This window comes from Nanorana parkeri, unplaced genomic scaffold (assembly GCF_000935625.1).
Source record: "Nanorana parkeri isolate BGI_ZX_2015 unplaced genomic scaffold, ASM93562v1 scaffold194, whole genome shotgun sequence".
NCBI lineage: Eukaryota > Metazoa > Chordata > Amphibia > Anura > Dicroglossidae > Nanorana > Nanorana parkeri.
Genome location: NW_017306462.1, coordinates 1,332,939 through 1,356,511, shown reverse-complemented (window position 1 = coordinate 1,356,511; position 23,573 = coordinate 1,332,939). Strand labels below are relative to the sequence as shown.

General features: G+C 44.2%; 1 protein-coding gene across 3 annotated transcripts; it reads left to right on the top strand.

Moving 5' to 3' along the window:
* The first annotated feature begins 5,135 nt into the window (after positions 1 to 5,135).
* On the top strand, positions 5,136 to 23,573 carry CCT8 (chaperonin containing TCP1 subunit 8). 3 transcript variants are annotated; one of them, XM_018555377.1, is made up of 16 exons: positions 5,136 to 5,318; positions 9,143 to 9,233; positions 10,422 to 10,501; positions 12,500 to 12,649; positions 12,802 to 12,982; positions 13,837 to 13,898; positions 14,104 to 14,241; positions 15,842 to 16,020; positions 16,102 to 16,168; positions 16,952 to 17,039; positions 17,209 to 17,324; positions 19,902 to 19,973; positions 20,201 to 20,365; positions 20,542 to 20,661; positions 21,543 to 21,635; positions 23,354 to 23,427. In XM_018555377.1, exons 1-15 carry the CDS (start codon positions 5,259 to 5,261, stop codon positions 21,633 to 21,635), a joined length of 1,662 nt encoding a protein of 553 aa, XP_018410879.1. In that variant the 5' UTR covers positions 5,136 to 5,258; the 3' UTR covers positions 23,354 to 23,427. The 3 variants fall into 3 exon arrangements, with proteins under 3 accessions (XP_018410879.1, XP_018410880.1, XP_018410881.1); XM_018555378.1 differs by lacking the exon at positions 21,543 to 21,635 and having other exon boundaries at positions 5,137 to 5,318; positions 23,354 to 23,573; XM_018555379.1 differs by lacking the exons at positions 5,136 to 5,318; positions 10,422 to 10,501; positions 21,543 to 21,635 and having other exon boundaries at positions 23,354 to 23,573.

Here is a 23,573-nt window from a genome sequence, read left to right as displayed (position 1 = left end):
AACAAGAGCATAACAGCAATACAATGCATATTAAAAGGTTTTAAAATAAAAGTAAATATTATTTTAAAAAATTATAATTATGTACATGCTCAGAAAAATTAAATCATATTCATTAATATTACTAAACCGATTTATTTTATGTCCTTCCACAGCATTTATTTATTTTTAAAACACACCCACAATAAACAAAAAATCTATATTAATACTACTAAACCAATTGTTTTTTTTTTAAGGAGAACTATGGGGTTAAGGCTTTTCCCCATAGTTCTCCTTAGGGTAATGGGAGGACACAAACTAGCGTCCTCCCGTCACCCTAGGATCAGTATACCGCGAGCTACAGCTACAGTCTCATTGTCACAGGTCGGCTAGAACTTTGAGGTGAGTGGAAATCACTCATCTCATAGTTCTCCTTTAAAGTGTATGCTTTTATGATCTGGCACACAGCTGCCAACGCCAAAACTTTATCACAAAAATAATAAACATAGCAGTATGCAGTATCGCACATAGCAGTATCGCGGTATACTGAGACACCGCAGCTGAAGCGGATCCCGACAATTGTTCCGGGATCCGTTCAGCTGCGTGACTGACAGCTGGCTCTGTCTATCTAGAGGCAGAGCCAGCTGTACCCGCCCCCTCCCCCGTCCGTTCCACCAGTCAGCGCTGGCGGATCGGAGCGGGGAATCCAGCCCCTCCCCTGTCACGGCAGAGAGCCGTGACAGGATCGAGAGGTGAGCGAACGCCGGTATTTGTTCGCTCACCTCCCAATCTACTGAGCCGACCTGTGACAGTCTCATTGTCACAGGTCGGCTAGAACTATGAGGTGAGTGAAAAGCACTCACCTCATAGTTCTCCTTTAAATGATTAGCCCAGCAGTGAATGAATGTATATAGTTATTTACATTAATTAATCTACAATTATTTGCTCTTACTTTGCCCCGGTGGTGTAGTGGGTAGCCCAGCAGCTGCAGGCATCAGAAAATGCAAGCATGTCTGCCACATTCATATTAAATGTAAGCAAGGTAATGATTTATTTTTTACTGCCTCTGCCTGGCCTGGCAGTGCCAGAAAACGCCCAGCTCTCACTTCCCTCAGTCAGTCCCAGTCCTTGTGCCAGTCTCTGCCTCAGTCGGCTTTCCGGATGTCACGTCTCACATTACTAGACGTGTGTGAGGCACCCGAACGCGTGGCCTTTGCGTGACGTCCACCAGTCAGCCCGTGTGACACTTACATGTCACGCTACGCGGGCAGGAGAGGAGCCACACTGGTGATATATGCAGACTACTATGCGATGGTGCCGTATGCCATAATGTATTTTACTATGCGATCGGCAAGTCTGTGTGGGCTCAAGGGGCAGATACTTTGGGCCCCACAACAATGACTGGGCCCGGGGCAACTGCCCCTTTTGCCCCACGTTAAAGATGGCCCTGTTTTGGTATAAGAAAATGTAGAAGTCTCTTCTCACAAAAAATATTGTACTTACATGCTAGTGTTTTTTTTCCAACTTGCAAACTGACTGATATGCATCCCCCTGCTTGTGCCCCAGCATCTGAATGGAGTCAGAAGCCGAGATAGTGTAACTCCAGCATGCATGTACAAAGGTTACATCATCAATGAGACAGCACAGAGGCTTAGTGGCTAGCACCTTTGCCTTGCAGCAGTAGGGTCCTTATTTCAAATCCTGGTCAGGACCCTATCTGCAAGGAGTTTGCATGTTCTCCCTGTGCTTGCATAGTTTTCTTTCAGGTACCCTGCTTTTCTCCCATACTCCAAAGAAATGCTGGTAGGTTATTTTGTTCCTGTCTAAATCGGCCCTAGGATATACTGTATGTGCATATATACCTATTTATGTGCGATAGGGACCTTCGATTGTAAGCTCCTTGGCATCGGCTCATGCAGCTCTGCTCCCTTCACTGCCGCCTCGCTTCCTCTAGCACCGGCTTCGTTGGCACCGCTGATTCTCTCCCGCGGCTCTTCAAATTCCCCTTTATGCCACCACCGGCCCTGGGAATGGTCACAACTAGGTCTTATTTTCGCGGTAGGTCTTATATTTTAGCAATTCCCAAGAATGGTACTAGGTCTTATTTTTGGGGAAACAAGGTAGTTGTTGTTTTCCTTTGGATGTGTTTACCTTAAAATAGTGAGTTCATGGGCATCCCAATTGTTCTAGGGCAGGGTGCGGGGGGGGGGGGGGGGGGGGGGGGGGGGGGGGGCAGTGAGGTCTGGTCCTGGGCACCCCCCCTGGTGAAATATGTGGCAGTGCAGGGTCCCGGAGCCCCGCACTGCCGACGGGCTTCCCAGCAAGGGGCGGGTCCTGTGACTCACTCAAGTGTGTGTGTCACATGCCCCGCCCCACACAACGTCTGGCTGGGACGCTGGGCAGGTGAGTCCGAATAAGGAGCGGGGGGAGAACGGGGGTCTGGTGGTGGTACAGGTGTAACTGCACACTGTGTGCTGTTATTTCATTCAATTAGAAAAGTGTGGATTATAATGGGGAATGTTGCCTATTATAATCTATTTAAATCTGATTAAATGATTGGACAGGGCCGCTGTTCTATCAAAGTTTGTGACTAGGTTGAAATGCGTGACCGGGGAGGTGGTCACACATTTCAATGTAATCCCGTCCAGTTTTTTGGCGGTGGAATGTGTGACCGCCAATAGGTCAAGCATTCTAACGATTTCTCAGCTGTTCCAGGGCAGATCTGCATCGCAAATCTTATGTGCAGGAGAACGGATCTGCCCTGGAACAGCTGATGGGTCCCGAAATGTCACTTGTATCTGACCAGCAGCAGCAGGTAAGAGGAGTTGGGAGGAGGTGCAGGGAAAGGGACCCGACGACCAGCCCACCTGAGGCCCTGCAGAGTCCACCAGAGAGTCTCAGATGGGCTGTGCAGGATCTATGGTGTGCTCTGCAGGGTCACTCTCAGGTGGATTCTGCGGGGTCTCAGGTAAGCTCAGAGCGTTACTAAGCCCACATATACCTATATACATGCTATACATAGCATAAAAGGTAAAAAAAAAAACGATATATGCAGGGTTATCTACATTTTAGATGTCAAAAGGGTTTTGTGGCTCCCGGTGTTTTCTTTTCTGTGGGAAACGGGTCCATATGGCTCTTTGAGTGTTTAAGGTTGCTGACCCCTGTTCTAGGGGGAAGAGCATGTAAGCTAAACATAAGCAGAAGACTAAGTCTAAGCCCAACCTTTGATGATCTCCCCCTCCAGGTTCTAGCAGATATTGCTCTCCGCCTCTCTGCTCATGCCCTAGACCTCAAAATCTAATATGTCAAGATCTCCATGAGTCTGATCAGACTGTTCATGCCGCCATCCTTTCACATCCACGAGTGGAGGAGGGAGATCCCCTAGAAGACCATCAAGGGTTTATATTGGGCTATGGCCCTCCCTTCCTTTCCAAGCTGTTGTGTGCGACTTACATGGCAGAGATTTCAGGAAAGGAATCAGAATCCTTGGAGTTTAAATTATATATTTGGCAGACTGTGGTCCAAGAGTATGCGCAACAGGGAGTGGTTCCTAAAAGACCAAGAGGAGGTATGGAGAGTAGTTTGTTAGTGGAGTATCTGGAGGCTATGTTAAAAATACTGACTTATGGGTGGTGAGAACACTGGAGAAGAGCGATAAGCTCGATTTTGCTTTCTGACCACCATAGGATTTTTTTTCTGTAAAAAACAAAATTCAGAGACCCCGGAGAAGAGAGATTGTCTAGAATAAATGAAGGGATTATTGAAAGCTCAGGCCATCATCAGTCCAGTTCCTGCAAAAGAGAACAGGGGTTTAGTTACCCATCTTTTTGGTGCAGAAACTGTTGGCCAAGTAAAAGCCGATGTTAGGTTTAAAAAGTTTGAGTGCCTTCATAATGGTAAAAGTTTTTTGTATGGAATCTTTTGAAAAAACTATTTCTGTGGTTCAGCCAGCAGACTGAAAATCTGTGGATCTGGCCGGCACCTACTTCAATGTTCTCATAGCGGCAGCTCATCAATAATATCTGATATTTGCCATAGGTTGTCAACACATTTAATTGTACTGTCTCCCTGTACTCTGCTCAGCTTTTCGAAGATTCTTACGACCCTAGTAGCTAGAGAGATAGAATATATATAATATTCTCTCTCTTCTCACTTTGTACAGGATTCTGAGCTCTCTATATGTTATATATACTCTCTCTCTTTGTAATGGGTACTGAGCTTTCTATAGATCATATCTACTCTTTCTCTCTTTGCACTTGGTACAAAGCTTTCTATATACAGTAATACCTTGGTTTACAAGTAACTTGGTTTGAGAGCGTTTTGCAAGACAAGCAAACATTTCTGAAAATTTTTGCCTTGATATACAAGCAATGTCTTGCAAGAAGAGCAAAATTTTGTAGAAAAGCGCCACCCGAATAACGCTGTAGCAGTGCGAGCGATGAGTCTGTCTAGCGACAACACAATGTCACACTGAATAGATTCCTTGTTAAGATTTCACGAAATGAAAAAGATTCCAGAGAGTCAAGAGATAGCAGTGATTCCGCTAGTGATAGTGAAAGTCGTCCTACACAATAATCCTCCTCTCTCTCGTCCCCCTCACCCCAGCCACAAAGGTACCGGTAATTGGTTTATTTTCTTTATATTTTTTACAGTATTATATTACAGTATTGTAATCATGTTTATATGAATATTTTTGGGTTGTGGAACGAATCATCTGCATTTCCATTATTTCCAATCGGGAAATTCGCTTTGATATACAAGCGCTTTGGATTACACGCATGCTTCAGGAACGAATTATGCTCTTAAACCAAAGTATTACTGTATACGCTATCTTTATACTGGGTGCTGAGCTCTCGATTTATTATATATACTCTATATACTGTCTCTCTCTTTGTAGAGGATTCTGAGCTCTCTATACAATATATATACACTGTTCATGTCTCTCTCTGTAGAGGATTCTGAGCTCTGTATACATTATATATACTGTCTATGTCTCTTTCTCTCTCTCTTTGTAGAGGATTCTGAGCTCACGCCCTGACCACGCTTCTCCCCAGTCTATGATGCTCAGCGTAAAGGACACATAGCCGCACCCCGATCACATCGATCCCCTCGCTCTATGTAAGCGTTCCCTCCACTACTCCCGCTATACGGACTGCTCAGTCGCTCTCCCGATTAACTAGTTGTGCCTGTGCCGCGGTGCATTGTGGATCGTCTTCTGTCTCCTCACCGGTAGTGTGCGCTGAGTGTTTCTTGTCGTCTCCCCGGACACCGGAGCTGCACACATGGCGCTGCACGTCCCCAAAGCCCCGGGCTTCGCCCAGATGTTAAAGGATGGAGCTAAGGTAAGGGTAAAGGGGAGCTGGAGAGGAGGAGGAGGAGGAGGGTGTGCGGCACATGGAAGCTTCCAGAACATGAGGCCTCCATCCATACTGAGCGGTGACATGTGGGGTGACACATCACTGGCTGTACCGGGGCCTGCACAGTGTGTGTGCGCTCAGATCATCGACACTGACCGCTATGGAGGGGTCTGCTGATTCTAGGACTGTGTTCTGTATCAGTAATCACCATTGGATCGTCCATAGCAATGTGTGGCTGAAAGGTGCTATGGCTGGAGGGCCCTTTCCTGTATTGTAAATACAATGTAAGTGTGAGGACCCCTCGCTCTGACATTATTTATTTACACTTTAAAGGCAAAGTTCTCTTTTTACAAAAAAAAATGCAATAAAATGTCTTTAACAACAAAAAATGTGCATTTATTCAAGTATTTTTTTGCATAAGAGCCAGAAAAGCATTGCAATCCTGATGAGTGGATCGCGGGGGCAATGCTCTGTCTTCTGCAGACTCTTCTTTCCATCCATCGGACATTCATTAACATGGAGGGAGGAAGAATAAATGAATGTGGTGACCTCACTGCACTACAAGAACTACAAGTCCCCCTGCACTTAACCCTTGCACTACAGGGGAAGCCCCCACTGAAGGGGTTAATAATTTTTTTGATCAGAGTTATTCTTTAACTGCTTGCTGACCGCGGTGTTTACACCCCCCGTTCCTGTCCAGGCCGTTTTTCAGTATCCAGCGCTGCTGTACTTTGACGTTTATTTCGTCATACAACGCTGTACTGAAACAAATTTTATACCATTTTTTGGGGGGACACATAGAGCTTTCTTTTGGTGGTATTTAATCACCACTGAGATTTTTATTTTTTTGCTATATAACAAAAAAAAGTACCCTAAATTTTGGAGGAAAAAAAAACGGTTTCCCTATGAAATGTAATGAAACATTTTATTATCACTCCAATTTTTTGGTGAAATATAAAAGATTGGGTCACGTCGGGTAAATAGACACCAAACATGTCAAGCTTTAAAATTACGCGCGCCCACAAAATCGCAGAAAATTACCACACCCAAAATTGTCCATATGCGACGCTTTAAACGCTTTTACCGTTCATCCGTTTAGTGTTATCAGTGATTAATGGCCCTAGAATTATTGCTCTCACTCCGACGTTCGCAGCGATATGTAATGGTCGCAATTAGGGTTGCACAGATACCAAGTACAGTACTCGGTACGAGTATGAGTACATGTACCTATACTTTTGAGCTTCGAGACTCTACTAGAGAAAAATTCTAAAATTAGGAGGCAGCTGTCATGTGTAAGGAGCACACGGAGCTCCTGGGATTTGTACATCTCTGTTTTAATGTATGATTTTGTTTTTATAAATATATATAAAGGGATGCACAGATACCAGTTTTGCGAGTACTGGTACTTGCTGAGTACTTACAAGTGCGAGTACTGATACATTTTTGTTTGTCATGTGACAGTTTTTCTAAAACAATACAGACTAATGATTTCAGGACAGTGGTGGAGCGCCAGAGCGAGGTCCCAGCTGCAACCACTGCAACCCTGGTAGTTCTCATGAAAATGAAAAGTATCTGCACTGGTACTCGAAAAGTATCTGTGCATCCCTAGTCGCAATCGTTGTTTTCGCACATAGGCGCACCCGATGCATGTTTGCGTGTGTATGTGGGGTGGCGGGGGACTTTAACAAAAAAAAATGATTTTACATTTTTTATCACTTTTTTTTTTTTTTTTTTTTTTTTTTTTTTTTTTTTCCCCTATTTTTTTTTAAACTTTTTTTTTTTTACACTTAACTTTATTGCGATCACATAGGGGACTATGAAGCCCCCTATGTGATAGCCAATTTACATAACAGGTCCTCTTTATGGAGACATCAGGGGTCCCAAGATCCCTAATGTCACCAAGGCACCCCCAGAGAAGCTGATGAACCGGCATCTGTTGCCGGAGAGTAACACTGAATGCAGGAAGTGATGATATATACATCACTTCCTGCATTCGGGGACTGGAGAGGAGATCAAAGTGAGATTGTGTGCGGATCCCAGCCGCCCTGGGCACAGCGGATCTTTGGACCGGCAGTCCAGGGGGGGGGGGCGCACACCCGCAGCTACTACAAGCGATCGGGCATCTCTAGAGACGCCCGATCGCTTGAATGTAAACAGCCACTGCTGGTTGTTTACATTTCTGACAGTTTCCCCACTCATGTGCGTGCTGAGCGCCGCACACAAGCAGGGGGAGGGGAAGGCCGTCTTAAGACGCCCTCCCACTCCTATAAGGCTCCCGTCCGGCCGTTCAAGAATATAATGTGGCTTACCTTTCCTTCGATGTGATGGATGCATTCGTTTTCTTTCTTTCTGGCTAAGGACAGAAAATACCTGGTGATCCTGCCAGAATTCCAGGGTCCCCATAACTTCCTGTGCTCTGAGAGGATATCTCATGTTATCAGCCTTCTCAGATATCCTATGTGAGCTCCAGAAAAATAACTCTCCCTCTGTTTAATGGGGAGCAGTTGGGGAGGTGTTTGTAGTCGAGATTGAGGGAGGAGCCTAGTGTGACAACACTGTTCTTCCATAGATACAATACAATAGGCACTGTCATCCGAGAACAGGAAGTGTGTTACTGGGGGATCACCTGCAGGAAATAAAGCAAATATGTCTGGAAATCTAATGCAGACACCGCATCTAGAGACTGGTGAGCTGCAATATATGACATGTTTGTTCTTGGGTTTAGATTTACTTTACCGCCTAATGCCAACTAATATCTGTCTTAACCCTTGGGGGGGGGGGGGTTAGGGGTCCTGTCCCCATCCTATAAATATTGCTTGTAAGATCACAGAAAGATCCAATACTTGAAATGTATAGTTGCAGCATTTTTCTTTAAAAAATTTGGAGTAAATTGTGTCACATCTTCCAGATAATTCTGTGACAATATGTATCTATAGGTTCCTCTGGAACAGATATTTAATACTCCTTCTATTACTCTGCCAACTGCTCCAAATAACCTCTGTCTGTAAAACTCAGCCACTACGCAGACGAGGTGATGGTTCTGTCCAGGGCTGTCCCTGTGCCGCATCTCTTTGGGTCACACGGGCGGCACAGTCAGAGCAGCATGGCCGCTCTGCTGTACAATGTTTTCAGCTGCTCCCTTTCTGGCAGGTTGCTAACTCCCGGACAGGGAGATGTGTAAGTACCCTACACCCCTCTCCATCCAGCTCTTAGCAACCTGGGACACTGTGGCTCCTGCAACCAGTGATGTCCCATCATCTCTTGCACATACGGCCCAGCTTCCGGGCACTGAAAGAGGGAGAGATGTGACCTGAGCTGTACATGATGGCTGTGGTCTTCACTATCCTCCATTTCCAACATGGCTTGTACGTTTTCAAAGAATACAAGACATTCTGTGATTTGGAGGAGGAGAGGAGGTGTCACATTCCAGCCCCCTCCTCTCCTCCTCCAATCGCAGAACTCCTTGTATTCTTTGAAAACATACAAGAGATGTTGGAAATGGAGGATAGTGAAGAGGGGCGGGTGATGTGACTGGAGCACTTTACTGCTGGAGTCGTATCTCTCCCTCTTTCGTCTCCTGGAAGCTCGGCCTTATATGCAGGAGACGGCGTGCTGCAAGGTAAGATTTTTCTTCTTTGCAGCTGTCCTCTGCACGTCATTTCTACCGCCAGTGCGGTATGCAAATGGTCATTTTTTTTCCTGGCGTGTGAGCGGCCATATTGAAAATGATGTACTGGTATCTTCCCACACTGGACATTGTCTGCGTAAGATGCATGGGATATAACGCTTGTGTATGTATTTATTTCCAGCACTATTCTGGCCTAGAAGAAGCTGTGTATAGAAACATCCAGGCCTGCAAGGAGCTTGCCCAGACCACCCGCACTGCATATGGACCAAATGGTGAGTCCATTCCCTGTGGAATTTATTAATGGCATACATGTGAATACAGTCAATGGGTAAACACACACAATTCTTCATTGATATTTCTGGACATTATGATGAGCTCTTTATTACAAGTTAAACTACACTTGAGCCCTCCCTCTGTGTCCACTTAACCCATTGTAAAGTAAAACCCTCCTACATGTGCTTGTGTAGCTCTTCCTTACAGCACTGGCTCCTTGTTTACAGCAATGGTGCCAAAATACTGTTCGGAGCAAATTCCATAGACTTCAATAGAGCTGTACTCCTACATTGGAGACACTAGATCATCATGGGAATGCTTTTGCACCAAGGCTGTAAACATTGCACTAGCCATAGGAACAGGTAAGTAAACCCGGGGCGAGGGGAGGTTCTTTCTGAAGCTGGCCATACACTGCAGGAACTTCAGCCAAGTCCAAGTGACTCCGTTAAACGAAAGTCGTTTTTTGTCAAAGGAAGCAGCACCAAAATTTGTCTGTCAGAATATAATAGCCCAGCAGCGTGGATGGGGGAACCTCAGGGCTAAATGAGGGGGAAAAACGCCAAGTGTAATTGGCCAACTTAGATTAGGTTTGGGGGCTAGGGCGGGTGAGTTTGGCTTTTTTTTTCTCTTTCAGTTGTCCTTTAGCTCCGTGGTTCTCAACTGGTGGGTCGTGACCCAAAAGTGGGTCGCCGCATGCCATTCACTGCACTAGGTGAGAGGCTTCTCAGCCTCCCCCATAGCACAGCACTGTCAGTTCCTGTGCCGATCAGCCATTCCATATGGATGGAGCTTCCTCATAGCACAGCAGCCCACACTGTGTGTGGTTTTGTGTGTGTGTGTGTGTGTGTGTGTGTATGTGGTTGTGTGTGTCTGTCAGTGTTTTATTAGAAACTACCACGCAATTATACCTACTGTTCCTTCTGGTGTGGGAAGCACGGGAAGTGCGTTGCGATTAATTTGAATGGCACCCCAAGCACACCTCCCGCCCACCGTTTGATCGCTTGCACCGGAACATGTGGTACTGCAATGCCGTACGTTCCAGTGGGGGGCGACCTAATGACCAAGTACAAATGTGGGTCCTGAGGTCATACAGGTTGAGAACCACTGCTTTAGCTGATCATCGTGAAGGTTTTTTTAAAATTATTATTTAAATCTTTGTTGTAACAATGCTGTTATCTTTGTTTCAGGGATGAACAAAATGGTTATCAATCACCTGGAAAAGCTTTTTGTCACTAATGATGCAGCCACCATCCTTAGGGAGCTGGAGGTTCGTGGGAATCGCAAACTTAATTTTTTGTATATTTTGTTTTAAAGGAGAATTATGACCTGAGGGCAAATAAAAATACTCCTTACCTTTTATTATATTAGCATTCTCCCTTTCTTCTGAAGTCACAGCACATCACAGATAAAGTCATCAAAACCCACAGGAAACGGCCAACTCCAGCCCTGCTCCAAGCTCCTTTCCTCTTAGGGGGCATTAACAGTTGATCCAGCCCGCCCTCAGCTTTTTTTTTTTCCCTCAAATTCTCCTGCTGTGGCCGCGCTTCCTCTCATCGTGCACAGCTGTATTTTGTCAGAGCGTGCACGCTGGCATTTGGGAGCGGGAGGCGGTGTCTCAAGTGAAAAGGCAGCAGCAATAGATGGTTAGAAGTGAACTGGAGACTCAGCCTCCCTGCACTTTCAGTGCTCTTTCCCTTCTCTCATCAGTGATCTGGATGTCAGCATGACACATGTCAGGGGGAGAGAGAGGTGGGAAAGAGCCCCTCTCTCCATCATTTACCACATATGAGCAAGTCCATATATGGTGAATTATCATGTCACTGGGGATCCCTGCTGATCGGATGCTTGCCAGTCTGCAGGGATCCCCTGTGACATCATTCACCATATATGGACTTGCCCATATGTGGTAAATGATGAAGAGAGAGAAGGCTCCTTCCCCTCTCTCTCCCTGCCCTGTGTCACGCTGACATCCTAGAATCACTGGGGATCGCTGAAGAGAGAGGGGAAAAAGGACTCTCTTCAGCATTTACCACATATGAGCAAGTCCATATATGGTAAATGATGTCACTGGAGATCACTGCAGACTGGCAAGCATCTGATCAGCAGTGATCCCCAGTGACATGATAATTCACCATATATGGACTTGCTCATATGTGTTAAATGATGATGAAGAGAGAGATTGTCGGGATCTCACCTCATTGCGGCGCTTAGCCCCGTCCAGCATGTTGAAGGGTTTACAGGCTTAGGGTGCATTTTGGCTTATAGGAGTACATTACACTATTTACTCCTTTTTAGCCTAAGGAATGCAATAATAAAGAAAAAGTAGAAACCCCCCCCCCCATAGTTCTCCTTTAATCAGCAGAAGTCAAATACAAGTTCATAATACTATTTATATGGGGGCATCACATTGCAAGCCAGAAGTAAAGTTCTGGCTACAGATCTTACTTTTCTTACAGCTAGGCACAGGTATCATTTAGTCCTCCTATGGTAGAAAAGTGATTTTCAACCATGCTTTGATAACCATTGGATGGCTGGACATGCTGGCAGGTATAGTTCTTCAAAATTTGTAGGGCTACAGACAAGGAACACCATGCTACAGGGAAGCGTAAACTGTTTGCAGTTCGGTTAGCTAATTTAAACCAATTTAGTTGGGCTTAAAGGCAGAATTTGTAGTAACCCTTTCAGTGGGGCTACTCCCGCACTGCAAGGGTTAACTGCTCATTTTTGCAAAAAAAAAAAAAGTTATACTCCCCTGCTTCACTGAGCCGGCTTGCACTATTTTGATCGCACCGGACCACGGGCATAATGTGCCTTGCGATCCCATGCGGCCAATCGCATTGCGGACGCCCCCTCCTGCCCCACTAAAAAGTGAGCTGGCAGTGCGTTCGGGCCAGAACGCACTGCAACTGGTGTGAACGAGGCCTTAGACCTCTCCCCCTCTGCTGCAGCAGTTTAGGAATCGTCGGGGCAGGATGGAGTGCAGCAGACAGCTTTGTGATCAGGTGAGTAGAACGTTTTTTTTTGGTTTTTTTTCTTACTGTAGGCAGAAATGAGCAGCTAACACTTGCGTTGCGGGGGTTGCATAGTATTAATCTGCCCTGAGTTCTTCTTTAAAACATACTTTTATTCCTTTATAATATCTAATCATTGTAACTTGCATAATTTGTCAATTGTAATGTGTAATAATTATATAGCACAATATACAGCCTGTGCCTTCCGACTGGATGAAGTTATTTTTACCTCTTTTATCATTTTTGTTTTATAGGTTCAGCACCCGGCTGCAAAGATGATTGTAATGGCATCACATATGCAGGAACAGGAAGTTGGCGACGGCACTAATTTCGTACTGGTGTTTGCTGGCGCTCTGCTGGAGCTGGCAGAGGAGCTTCTTCGGATGGGCTTGTCTGTATCTGAGGTTAGGATTTGCCTGTTCTACAGCATGCAATCATTTGAAGCTTTATATGAAGTCTTATGCCGTGTCTCTTGATGCTTTGTGAACTGTTCATTCTTGAAGATGCATGTTACATTTTGCTACACGTTTCTTTATACTTTACTTTGTACATTTAGGTCATTGAAGGCTATGAAAAGGCCTCTAAGAAAGCACTGCAGATCCTCCCAGATCTGGTATGTAGCTCTGCCAAGAACCTCCGTGATGTCGAAGAAGTGGCCTCCCTCCTACAGACCTCCATTATGAGCAAACAGTATGGCAATGAGGCCTTCCTGTCCAAGCTCATAGCTCAGGCTTGTGGTAAGATTAAGTCTTGTCCTTGATTAAAGAACTGTGGGGGAAAATGATCTTAACCCTTGCAGTGGGGCTACTTTTTCGTATTCATTTTCGTCAGGTGGCTGCTACTCTAGTCCATCCAGCCTCTCCTTTGCTCCAGCAATAAAATGTCCTGCCGGGTCCTCACGTCTAATACATTGTATTAGATGTGATGATTCACAGGACCTTAGACCACTGGAGCAGAGGGGGAGAGAGGCTTCAGGGACCGGTCTATCGGCTGCAAGGTTCAGGTGAGTGTAACTGTTATTTTTGCTCCTAATTGAAAGTGAGCACTTGAAGGAGATCAATGAGGTGACTGATTTCCACTCATCCTCATAGTTAGAGCCGACCTGTGACAAGCTGTCACACGTCGGCTCTATAGATCGGGAATTGAGCAGAAATATGCTGCCGATCTTTTCACTTCTCAATCGTCTCCCTGCAGTGAGCGGTGACTGTCAGTCACCGCTCCCCGCAGGGATCTACCACCCCGATCCTCCCTCCAGTGCTGAGTGGAAGAATGGACGGAGCGGGCACAGCTGACTCTGCCTCTAGATAGGCAGAGCCCATTGTCACTCACGCAGCTGGGTGGATCTCGACAGTATTGCCTGCTGTATACTGAGCTTTGGTTCACGTGAGAACGCTCGTATATGTCCTTGCGTGATCCTAAAGAGAACTATGGGGAAAAACACTTACCCCATAGTTCTCTTTTAACCCTTGCACTGCATGGGGTTGCCTTGCTGCAAGGGTTAAGATCATTTTTCCCAAGAGTTCTTCTCATTGAAACTTCTGTCATTGAAATGTATTTTTCTGTTTCTTGACTTCTCTTTTCTTGTGTACAGTTTCTGTCCTCCCTGAATCTGGTAACTTTAACGTTGATAACATCAGAGTCTGCAAAATCTTGGTAAGTTTATTATTTTCTGGTTAGTTTGAATGGTTGTATTTTAGATGTAGATGAATTCATATAGAGTTTGGAAAGAATCCGTCATATAAAAAGACTCAGAAAAGTTGAATGCCATTTGTAATTGCTCTCAGCTGTCCAGCGTGTTTGTTATCAGGGTTGTGTCACATAATTGGGTGTCACTGGATCTTTTTTTTTTACTTTTTAGGGGTCTGGTATGTGCGCATCCTCCGTGCTGCATGGTATGGTTTTCAAGAAAGAAACCGAAGGTGATGTCACATCCGTTAAAGATGCTAAAATTGCAGTGTACTCCTGTCCCTTTGATAACATGGTCACAGAAACAAAGGTACCTTTTTTATGAATTTTATAAATCGTACTCTGTATTGACCGTGATATTGGAGTCAGTCCGGTGTCCCGAGCAGTCAGCACATTGGATAGGTTAATCTGCCACCGATGATAGAATGCAGACGGTCACATACTATATGAAATAATATGTTTTCATGGAGTGTTCCATTGCTTGGATCCATAATTACTCAGGTTAGCTATTTTGACCAATTATCTTCAGGCAGTGAGAAGTGTTGAATGCTTCTAAATCCATGCAGGTTTATGCTGTAGATAAGATGTCTAAAGCATTTGTGAATAGAACGTAGAAGCATTCAGCACTGAGCACTTTCAGGTACAGAGCAGAAGTGTGCCAGCGCTGTGAATCAGCCGAGCTGCATATCGGGGACTCTACAATGGCTGGATAAAGAGAAGCCCGATATCTTGACACAAGTAGGAGCATCGGTGTCTGGCACAATGATTGCCTTGGGTATCCCTACACGTAACAGGTTGAAGAATAAGATTGTGGGGCTTTGCTTTAGTTGTGCTATTATGCATTCGAAAAGATTTTTAAAAAGTTACCGGTTTATAATATTGTGTATTTTTTTTTTTTTTTTTTTTTTTTTTTTTTTTTTTTTTGCTGCCTTTGGCCATTTGGGTAGATTTATGCTCACCTTTTTCTGGGCCAGATCTGGTCTGGAAAATGGTGTGAACCTGCCCGCAGTTCCAGTGCACTCCAGACAAAATGAGACATGCAGTATTTGTCTGGTCTGGAATGGACTGTGTGAACAGAGGCCAGAAAAAGCATTGGGATTCATTAGGATACATTTTGGGTCCGGAAACAATCTGGTCTAGAGATGATGTTCTGTTAATGGGCCCTGAGCGGGGAAGTTTGGAACCCTCCAAATCAGTGCTGCAGACATTAACAAATAAAATAATTGTTTCTTGGGGCTGGTTTCATTGCTGGGTTTTTTTTTTCCTTCTCCCCCCTCTATTTCCTCTTCTGATTACCACCTATCGTGCTTTAAAGTGTTAACCTCACCATACACCTATAGATTTTCTGCGGTCAGATAGAAAAAGTGGAACAGATTCCTCCATCTACGCTTAACTGTGTGGATGGAGGAATCTCCCACTGGGCCAAGCTTTATTATCTTGCTAGTCGGCCCCGCTGGCTCTCAAAATACCTGAACAATGCCGGCATCCAATCAGATTGTTCAGATATTTTGAGCCAGCGGGGCCTACCAGCAAGATACTAACGCTTGGCTCAGCAGGAGATTCCTCCATCCACAGTTTAACGTAGATGGAGGAATCTGTTGCACTTTTTCTATCTGACCGCAGAAAATCTATAGGTGTATGGCCAGCTTTAGGAAACGTCTACAACAGGGACCCAGGTAGTAATAAAAACGTTACGCTGATTGAACCCGTCCCTACTTTATTCATAATGGGAGGGGGGAGAATGTTTGTCATGCCATTTAACATTGCAGTCCTTTGTTGTGGGCTCTGGTGACATTGTGTGTTATCTTGCAGGCAAGCTATAAAACTGTATGGCAAAAGAAACACTTGTTGAATTGGTTTTTGATTGACCTTCTTTTTAATCTGTAGAGTTATTTCATTATTCATAACAGGGAACGGTACTGATAAACAGTGCACAGGAATTGATGAATTTCAGCCAAGGGGAGGAGAATATGATGGAGGACAATGTGAAAGCAATTGCTGACTCCGGAGCCAACATTATAGTGACTGGTGGCAAGGTGGCAGACATGGCGCTGCACTATGTAAACAAGTACAACCTCATGCTGGTTAGGTAAGACCTATGACATTTGATTTGGCCTGAGTTTTTGGTTCCTTCTCTGTTTAGTGACTTTATGCTTCTGTGATTATGTAGGCTGAACTCTAAATGGGATCTGAGACGATTGTGTAAAACTGTCTGTGGAACCGCCTTGCCGAGACTTGTAAGTATCACATATTGTACAAGTGCGAATACAAAATCTTTATATATTGCCTTGGTAATGAGTCAGACTAAACCATCTGTGCAGGAGATTTGTCATGGCGGAATCTGTTGGGTGATATTTATAATCACTCCCATCTCTTTTTTTTTTTTTGAATAAATGTCAAGATATTCCTGGCCAAGCAGATAATTGACAGTTACCACTGAGGTCATCTCAGGTGCCGGCCCTCACACACTGGTGACCTAGCCATATACTGGGGCTTTAAAGAGGAACGCTATGAATGGGAAAAAAAAAATTAACCCTTGCACTGGGGCTATCCTTGCACGTTAGGGTTAACTACTCACTTTGGTCTAGGGGCTCAAAAAAAAAATATACTCGCCTGATCCTTGGGCCTGTCTTGTTGCCAGACCGGTCCTAGTAGCCTCTACTTCCCTGGGCTCTGGCGGTCTAAGCCCCACTGACATCATTTAATGAAGGTCCGTTCACCTGCATTTGACGTGAAGACGCTAAGGGACACATACCACAACCGGAGTGGAAGGGTGGGGGGAGAGGTGAGCACTCACTGCTTTAGGACCAAGGATCAAGTGACTAACTTCTGTATTCGGCACCTAGACCAGAACGAGCAGTTAACCCTTGCAGTGCGGGATTTAAAAAAAATAATTGGAGTTCTGATTTAGTGAAACCTGCCGTGGACCTGATGATGGACATTAAAAGAAGCTTTTTATGGCGGGTGTATTCCTACATGATCTGAATTTCTTCCATTCTAATGTTTTTTTCCTCCTCCAGACGGCACCTACTCCAGAGGAGATGGGACATTGTGACACTGTATACTCGACTGAAGTTGGGGACACACAAGTTGTAGTATTTAAACATGGTATGTATCTTGATGATAAGCTCGTTTTGCAGACTCTTTGATTCCTTTGTGTGGTATTTCTATTTATTTTAAATCTGGTAACAATCGGCGCAGGTTGTGTGCGTAGAACACCTTGCTTTGTCTGTTTTATGTGATTCTTTTATATTGCATATACTTTGTGTTTTATTAGAAAAAGAAGATGGGGCAATTGCAACCATTGTTATTCGGGGTTCCACAGACAACCTGATGGATGATGTGGAGCGTGCTGTGGATGATGCTGTCAACACCTTCAAAGTGCTCACAAGAGTAAGTGTGAGATTTTCATTGTTTTTTGCGCACAGTTTTAATGTGCCACCTAAATAAGTAAAAATGTGTAGAATAAAGGATATAACGATCCTAGTATCAGTGCCGATACTGAGTATTTGAGCGAGTACTTGCCCATATGCTCCGATACTTACCCCCGATACCGGAACTTCTGGTCAGAGGGAGATTTGTCGAGTAATGACTCGCCGCTTTCGAATTACTTCCTGATTGGCTGGGTAGCCGGCTTCATGCTGATTGCCCGGGAAGTCGGCTTCCCGGGCAAACGGCATGGAGCCGGCTTCCTGGGTAATCAAGAAGCGGGGCGGCAGGTAATTCCTGATTGCCCAGGAAGCCGGCTGATCAAATTTAGCAAGCTTTTGACTGATGAGTTTCTGTAAGATATGCAAGAAATGTGGGAGGTGGGTCAGGAACAGCAAAAAGTTTCCCAGCACACTCCCCAGCCAGCATGCAAAAAAACTTGTCTCACCGCTAAGGTTAAAAACAGAGGATTAGTTACGTCTTCTGCAGAAAATGTGAAAGCCGCACTGCCGCGCCAAGGCAACTTTATATAATGCGGTCCTAACTCTAAACTATGAGAGTCTCCCTCTTGGAGCACATGTGGCAAAAGATAAAATTGGGTGCAGGTTTGTCAGGAGGAAGCCAAACTTCCCTTTAAAGGACCCTGCACATCACAACAGCAGCTGAGACCCCCCCATGCGTCACTTTACCCCTTGCTGTAAAGCTGGTAACAAATTGATGAGTGCGTTTGCCATTTGTTTTGCTTAGGTGGGTCGGGACACACTCGGCAATTAATACATTGTCAGGAGTTCTATCTCTAGCCCATTAAACAAAAAGAGACACTTGTTTAGACCGGAAGTGAGGGGGCAAATCCTGTTTGCAGATGACAACCAAAACTTTACGGAGCCTCTAAACCTTTCCCAATCTATCCAAAATAAAATATAGTTTTGTTTTAAGCTTTAAACATCATACAGCTTAGGGGCCCATTCACACCATGCCCATCGGGCTGTATTGCTCTTCACAGTCCCAACACAATGATGAGATGAGAGTTCATACCAATGGGAAGTGCATGCAGCACACTAAACACAAAGCACCGGTGTATTGACACCTTACTAGTTATGTCTATTATTAAGCTACTTTTTTCTGAAAAAAATCTTCACCAAACGATGACTTTACACTTGCAGTGTGGATGCAATAGAGCCAATCAACCCTTCTATATCCCTTTTTGTATGTGACTTTTCACCAGCAGCTCACACATTCTGCTTCTTATAAAGTTATGTACAATTCTTGATAGTTGTTACCCCGGCTTTAAAACCCAATAAATTTTTTGGTAGCTGCAGTGCACTATTTTGCTTGAACTTGGTGAAGGTTCCCTTTCAGAATCTTAATGTAGTTGTATAGCTTAACCTCCATAAACAGGGCACTGTACCTTCTAGAAGGTATGTATTCCATTACATGGCCTATTTTTTGTGTTTTAGGCACAGTAATGTGACCACAAATCATCTTTGTATTGTATTAGCAGGGCTTGGAAAATCCTCTCGTCTTGTGATGAGAGGACGCCGGAGCCAAACGAGTAGCTTCCCGGCCGTTGTAATTAAACGGCCAGCCGGGAGCTTTACATTCACGCGATCGGACGCCCAATTGCTTGTATTAGCTTCGGTTTTAACACGCCCTGCGCTTCATTAGCTTCTCTGGGGGTCCCTAGGTGACATTAGGGGTCTTGCGAAAACGACAAGTCCGCCTATTGTGACACACATGTTGCATATCACCGTGAACGTCGCTGTGAGAGCAGCAATCACTGATACCACTAAACTGATGAGCAGTAAAAGCGTTCAAAGCATCGCCTATGGCCAATTTTCGGTGTGGTTGTTTTTTTTCGGGGGTGCTCAATTTTAAGGCTTGACATGTTTGGTGTCTATTTACCCGATGTGACCCCGCCTTTTATATTTTACCACAAATATGGGTAAGAATAAAAGGTTTTTAACATAACTTGGGGAAAACTTTTTTCCCCCAGTCTTTTAGGGTACGTTTTTTCATTATATAGTAAAAAATAAACCCCCCCCCCCCCCAGTGGTGATTTGTATACCACCAAAAGAAAGCTCTATGTGTCCCTAAAAATGTTAACATAAATTGCAAGGCTATAGTCCGGTCATGCTGACTGGTGAGACACTCTAAAATGTTTCAAGCCCTGTGTATAAGTATGCATCCAGTTGTCACTGCTGGGAAGCCAATGTTCGGGAGCAGCTGTATCTGTACATCCAGAATAAGCGATGCCAGAGCTCAGTCTGATTTATTCTAGCACATGCACAATGGAAGGATCCAAGGCGGCAACTTCTGGGTGCCGACAGTGCCAGGGGGGTAATCTATTTGCATGCAATCTGTATAGTCTTGTTGGCCAAGGAAAGGAAGTGAGATGGCAGGCTCACCAGGTAATTGATAATAAAGAAGGCTAATTTATAGGAACATAATAATGATATATACATATTACTGAACACTGCTATATAGGGGTGTTTCCTTTTTGCTTTAGAGATATTTTAATTGCTTTTTAATTTTTGTTTTTAGGATAAGCAACTTGTCCCTGGTGGTGGAGCAACAGAAATTGAGTTGGCAAAACAAATTACATCATACGGAGAGGTAATTGTGTACACATTACAGTGAAGCTGCAGTTTTGTTGAGAAAACCAATTCTGTCCACGTCCACTCTGCAACATTGAATATCCTTCCCTGAGATAGATTTCGGCTAGTACACTGTGTGTGTGTGTGTCCCAATCTCTCAAGAAAGAATGCATCCCCAGCCTTCTTTAAGACCTGTTGTTTTTTTATTTTATTTATTATCAAGAATAACATTGTCTCCTCTCGCAGACTTGTCCTGGACTTGACCAGTATGCAATTAAGAAGTTTGCAGAGGCACTGGAGTCTATACCGAGAGCTTTGGCTGAGAATTCCGGTGTGAAAGCCAATGAAGTGCTCTCCAAGTTGTACGCCACACATCATGAGGGGAACAAAAACATCGGCTTTGATATAGAGGTGAGAGAGTAGAACATTTTTATAGCTGGTCGGCTTATACACGGGTACTGGAATTGTGCATAGACACTGCGACCTGTATGATTTATTCATGGTCATCACTTCTGTTTGTGTTTCTAACAAGACATGTTAAAGATTTTTGTTTGTGAACATTCTGATTTACAATTTGTGACCTGCAGGCTGAAAGCGCCGCCGTGAAAGACATGCTGGAGAGTAATATCCTTGACACTTACCTGGGGAAACTTTGGGGAATTAAGTTGGCTACAAACGCAGCTGTTACTGTACTCCGAGTAGACCAAGTAAGTGGAAACAAAGTTCACACTCTATAGCAAGAACATTCATGTGTTTATGTCAAATGTATACAGTTTACATTCCTATAGATCTGTATTCCAGTTTCTCTGTCCAGAGTTTTTCTGTGGTATCTGACAATGCCATGGGGAGTTGGGAGCACTGCTTGTTCTTTAGCTTGTTGCCATTGTCAATTGGGATAAGACTTGGTCAGGAGGTGAAAGAGAGCTTGAGTATGTGACTATTAACCCATAGTCTGTGAAATATCCATAAGAACGCATCTTTTTTTCTGTTTAATTACAGAGCTGTCAGAAATCCATTGAGCTTCTTATCTCCTGCAGACAGCTGACAACACTGCCTTTGGTGCACTAAAATCCCGAGCAGTGTTGTCAGCCCTGGATGAGATTTTTTTTTTTTTTCTTCCTGCTGGGTTACTGAACACTCCCACTGATGTTATGGAGGGGGGTGTCCTGCAGTCCAGCAGGGAACAACTCAAGCGGAGCTGACAAAACTGCTGGAGATATGCTATCGGCTCACTACAAGAAGTGATGAGCTCACTGGATTTCTGCCAGATCAACAGGTATTTTACTATACTTGTACAAAACATGAGACCAGACAGAACTTGCAGCTGGCTCTTTGTCTGTAATTCGTTGAAGGACATTGTATGCTGCTTTTATTTATCTCCATCACAAATAGAGTACCAATAGTTCTCGATTTGTCAAAGTATATATTTTTCATGTGATATAATGTCTTGTGATATGTAATACCGCTTCAATATTCTCAACATCATCGTTGGGATTAACAGAAGAAACTGATGTCACCTAATCCTGACTCCGGTGGGGTGAAATGTTGTTTTCCATTTGTTCATGCCGAATTGTTTAAAACCTTGTAGATTATAATGGCTAAAGCGGCCGGTGGACCAAAATCCCCAAAGCAGCAAGGACACTGGGATAAAGACGACTGGCAGGATGAACCCGAAAAATAGGTGCCATTATTGTGCGATGCACGGAGTGCCCACTGCATGGAAACGCGTCACTACTAACCTCCTGGTGTTCAGTGTGTGTGATAACATTGTTCTACTAAAACTGCAGCCAAAGGTTCTTGGGATTGTTCTGCAAATCATTTCTCAGCCACGGGTCCCGAGATCTGATTGTGCGGCTACAAGTGTGATTGCAAATCTCAAGACAAACTGCGCGCCCGTGTCACACTTAGCACTGCATGACTTTTCTAGAACCTTCTGTCGGGCTTGCTGCTGATGTCACTGGGAAAGGAAGTGAGCAAAATCTGCAACAGGGCCCACCATGGTTCCAAGGCCTACTCCATTCTATTGAGGGATGCACTGAAAAAAACAAACTAGTCTTTCCAAGTGTAACCGCTTCTACTTCAACAAAACTTTCATGTCTCCATCATAAGGATTGGTATTCTTTCATGGGAGGCTAGAAACCAGTCCAATCATTTAATTGGCTTTACCCTAATGCTGACTGACTTACAAAAGTAATCTTATATGAATGGCACTGCCATGCCCCCTCCAGTACCAGGACGTGGCCCGGCCTGATCTATGCGATCCGGAGCGCACTGCATATGGTGTGACTGGGGCCTCAGAAGAAGCTGTGGTAGGTGGTAAGTTAAAACTGGTCCATTCAGTATGAATTAAAATTGGATAAAATTATCACTGATTGTGTTGGTTTGAGACCTTTTTATAAATGGTAATCTGGTTCATATAAACCAGCTGCTATTTATTCGTTTGATTGCTATGGAAAATGAATTCTTTACTTTCAAGGCACAGTTCATCTTTTCCAGAAAAATTTATTAAATGCACCCACATTATTAAAAAAAAGTGCATTTATTAAAAAAAATTTAAAACCTGCGGATCAGTGTGTCGGGTGCAATGCACAAGCTCCTCCTGTATTGTTTACTCCCAGGTCTGTATGAAGATGCTGACATTCTGTTACGGGGCTGGAGGGATGTGACGTGAAACATCGTCAGACATGTGCACTGCGCTTTTTAAGCCCCAAAAATAACCCTATCGGCTCAGTTAACAAGCATTGGTCTGCGCTTGTACCCATTTCAAGAAGAACTCTAGGAATAATTATTAACCCTTGAAGTGAGGCTACCCCCACACTGCAATAGCTAGGGAGGGGGGCGTAGCTCCAATGCAGGGGTTAAAATACATTTCCCTGGAGTTCACCGATTACCAAGTACCGTACTCTGTACAAGTACAGATACTTTTCCAGCTCCAAGACTAGACTAGAGAAAAATTCAAAAGTTTGGAGGCCGCTGTCATTTGTAAGGAGCACACGGAGCTCCTAGGATTTGTACATCTCTGTTTTAATGTGTGATTTTGTTTTTATAAATAAAAGGGATGCACCGATACCATGTGTCAAAGTACTCAGATACAAGTACTGATTGTTTGTTGTCATGTGACAGTTTTTCTAAAACAATACAGACTAATGATTTCAGGACAGTGGTGGAGCGCCAGAGCCAGGTCCCAGCTGCAACCACTGCAACCCTGGTAGTTCTCATGAAAATGCCAAGTATCTGCACTGGTAACTGAACTGGTATCTGTGCATCCCTAGTTATTAATTAACCATAAAAGCAGTTTGTGAATGTGTCATTTGAGGTAAGTTCTCAGCGGTTGTGGCAAAGTGAATAATATTGTACATCTAAATATTCTTTTTTTTTTTCTTCTTCTTTTCTATTTAGATTATTATGGCCAAACCTGCAGGTGGTCCAAAAGCACCAGCGGGCAGAAAGGATTGGGACGATGACCAGAATGACTGAACAGCCCCCCTATTTATCTGTGCTTTTCTCTGCGCTCTCATGGACTGTCTCCCCACTGTGTTTCATGCACGGCTGCAGCTGCCCCTTTGAGATTTTGTTCACTTAAGTTAAAATACTGTACAATAAAGTCCTGACTCCTTCT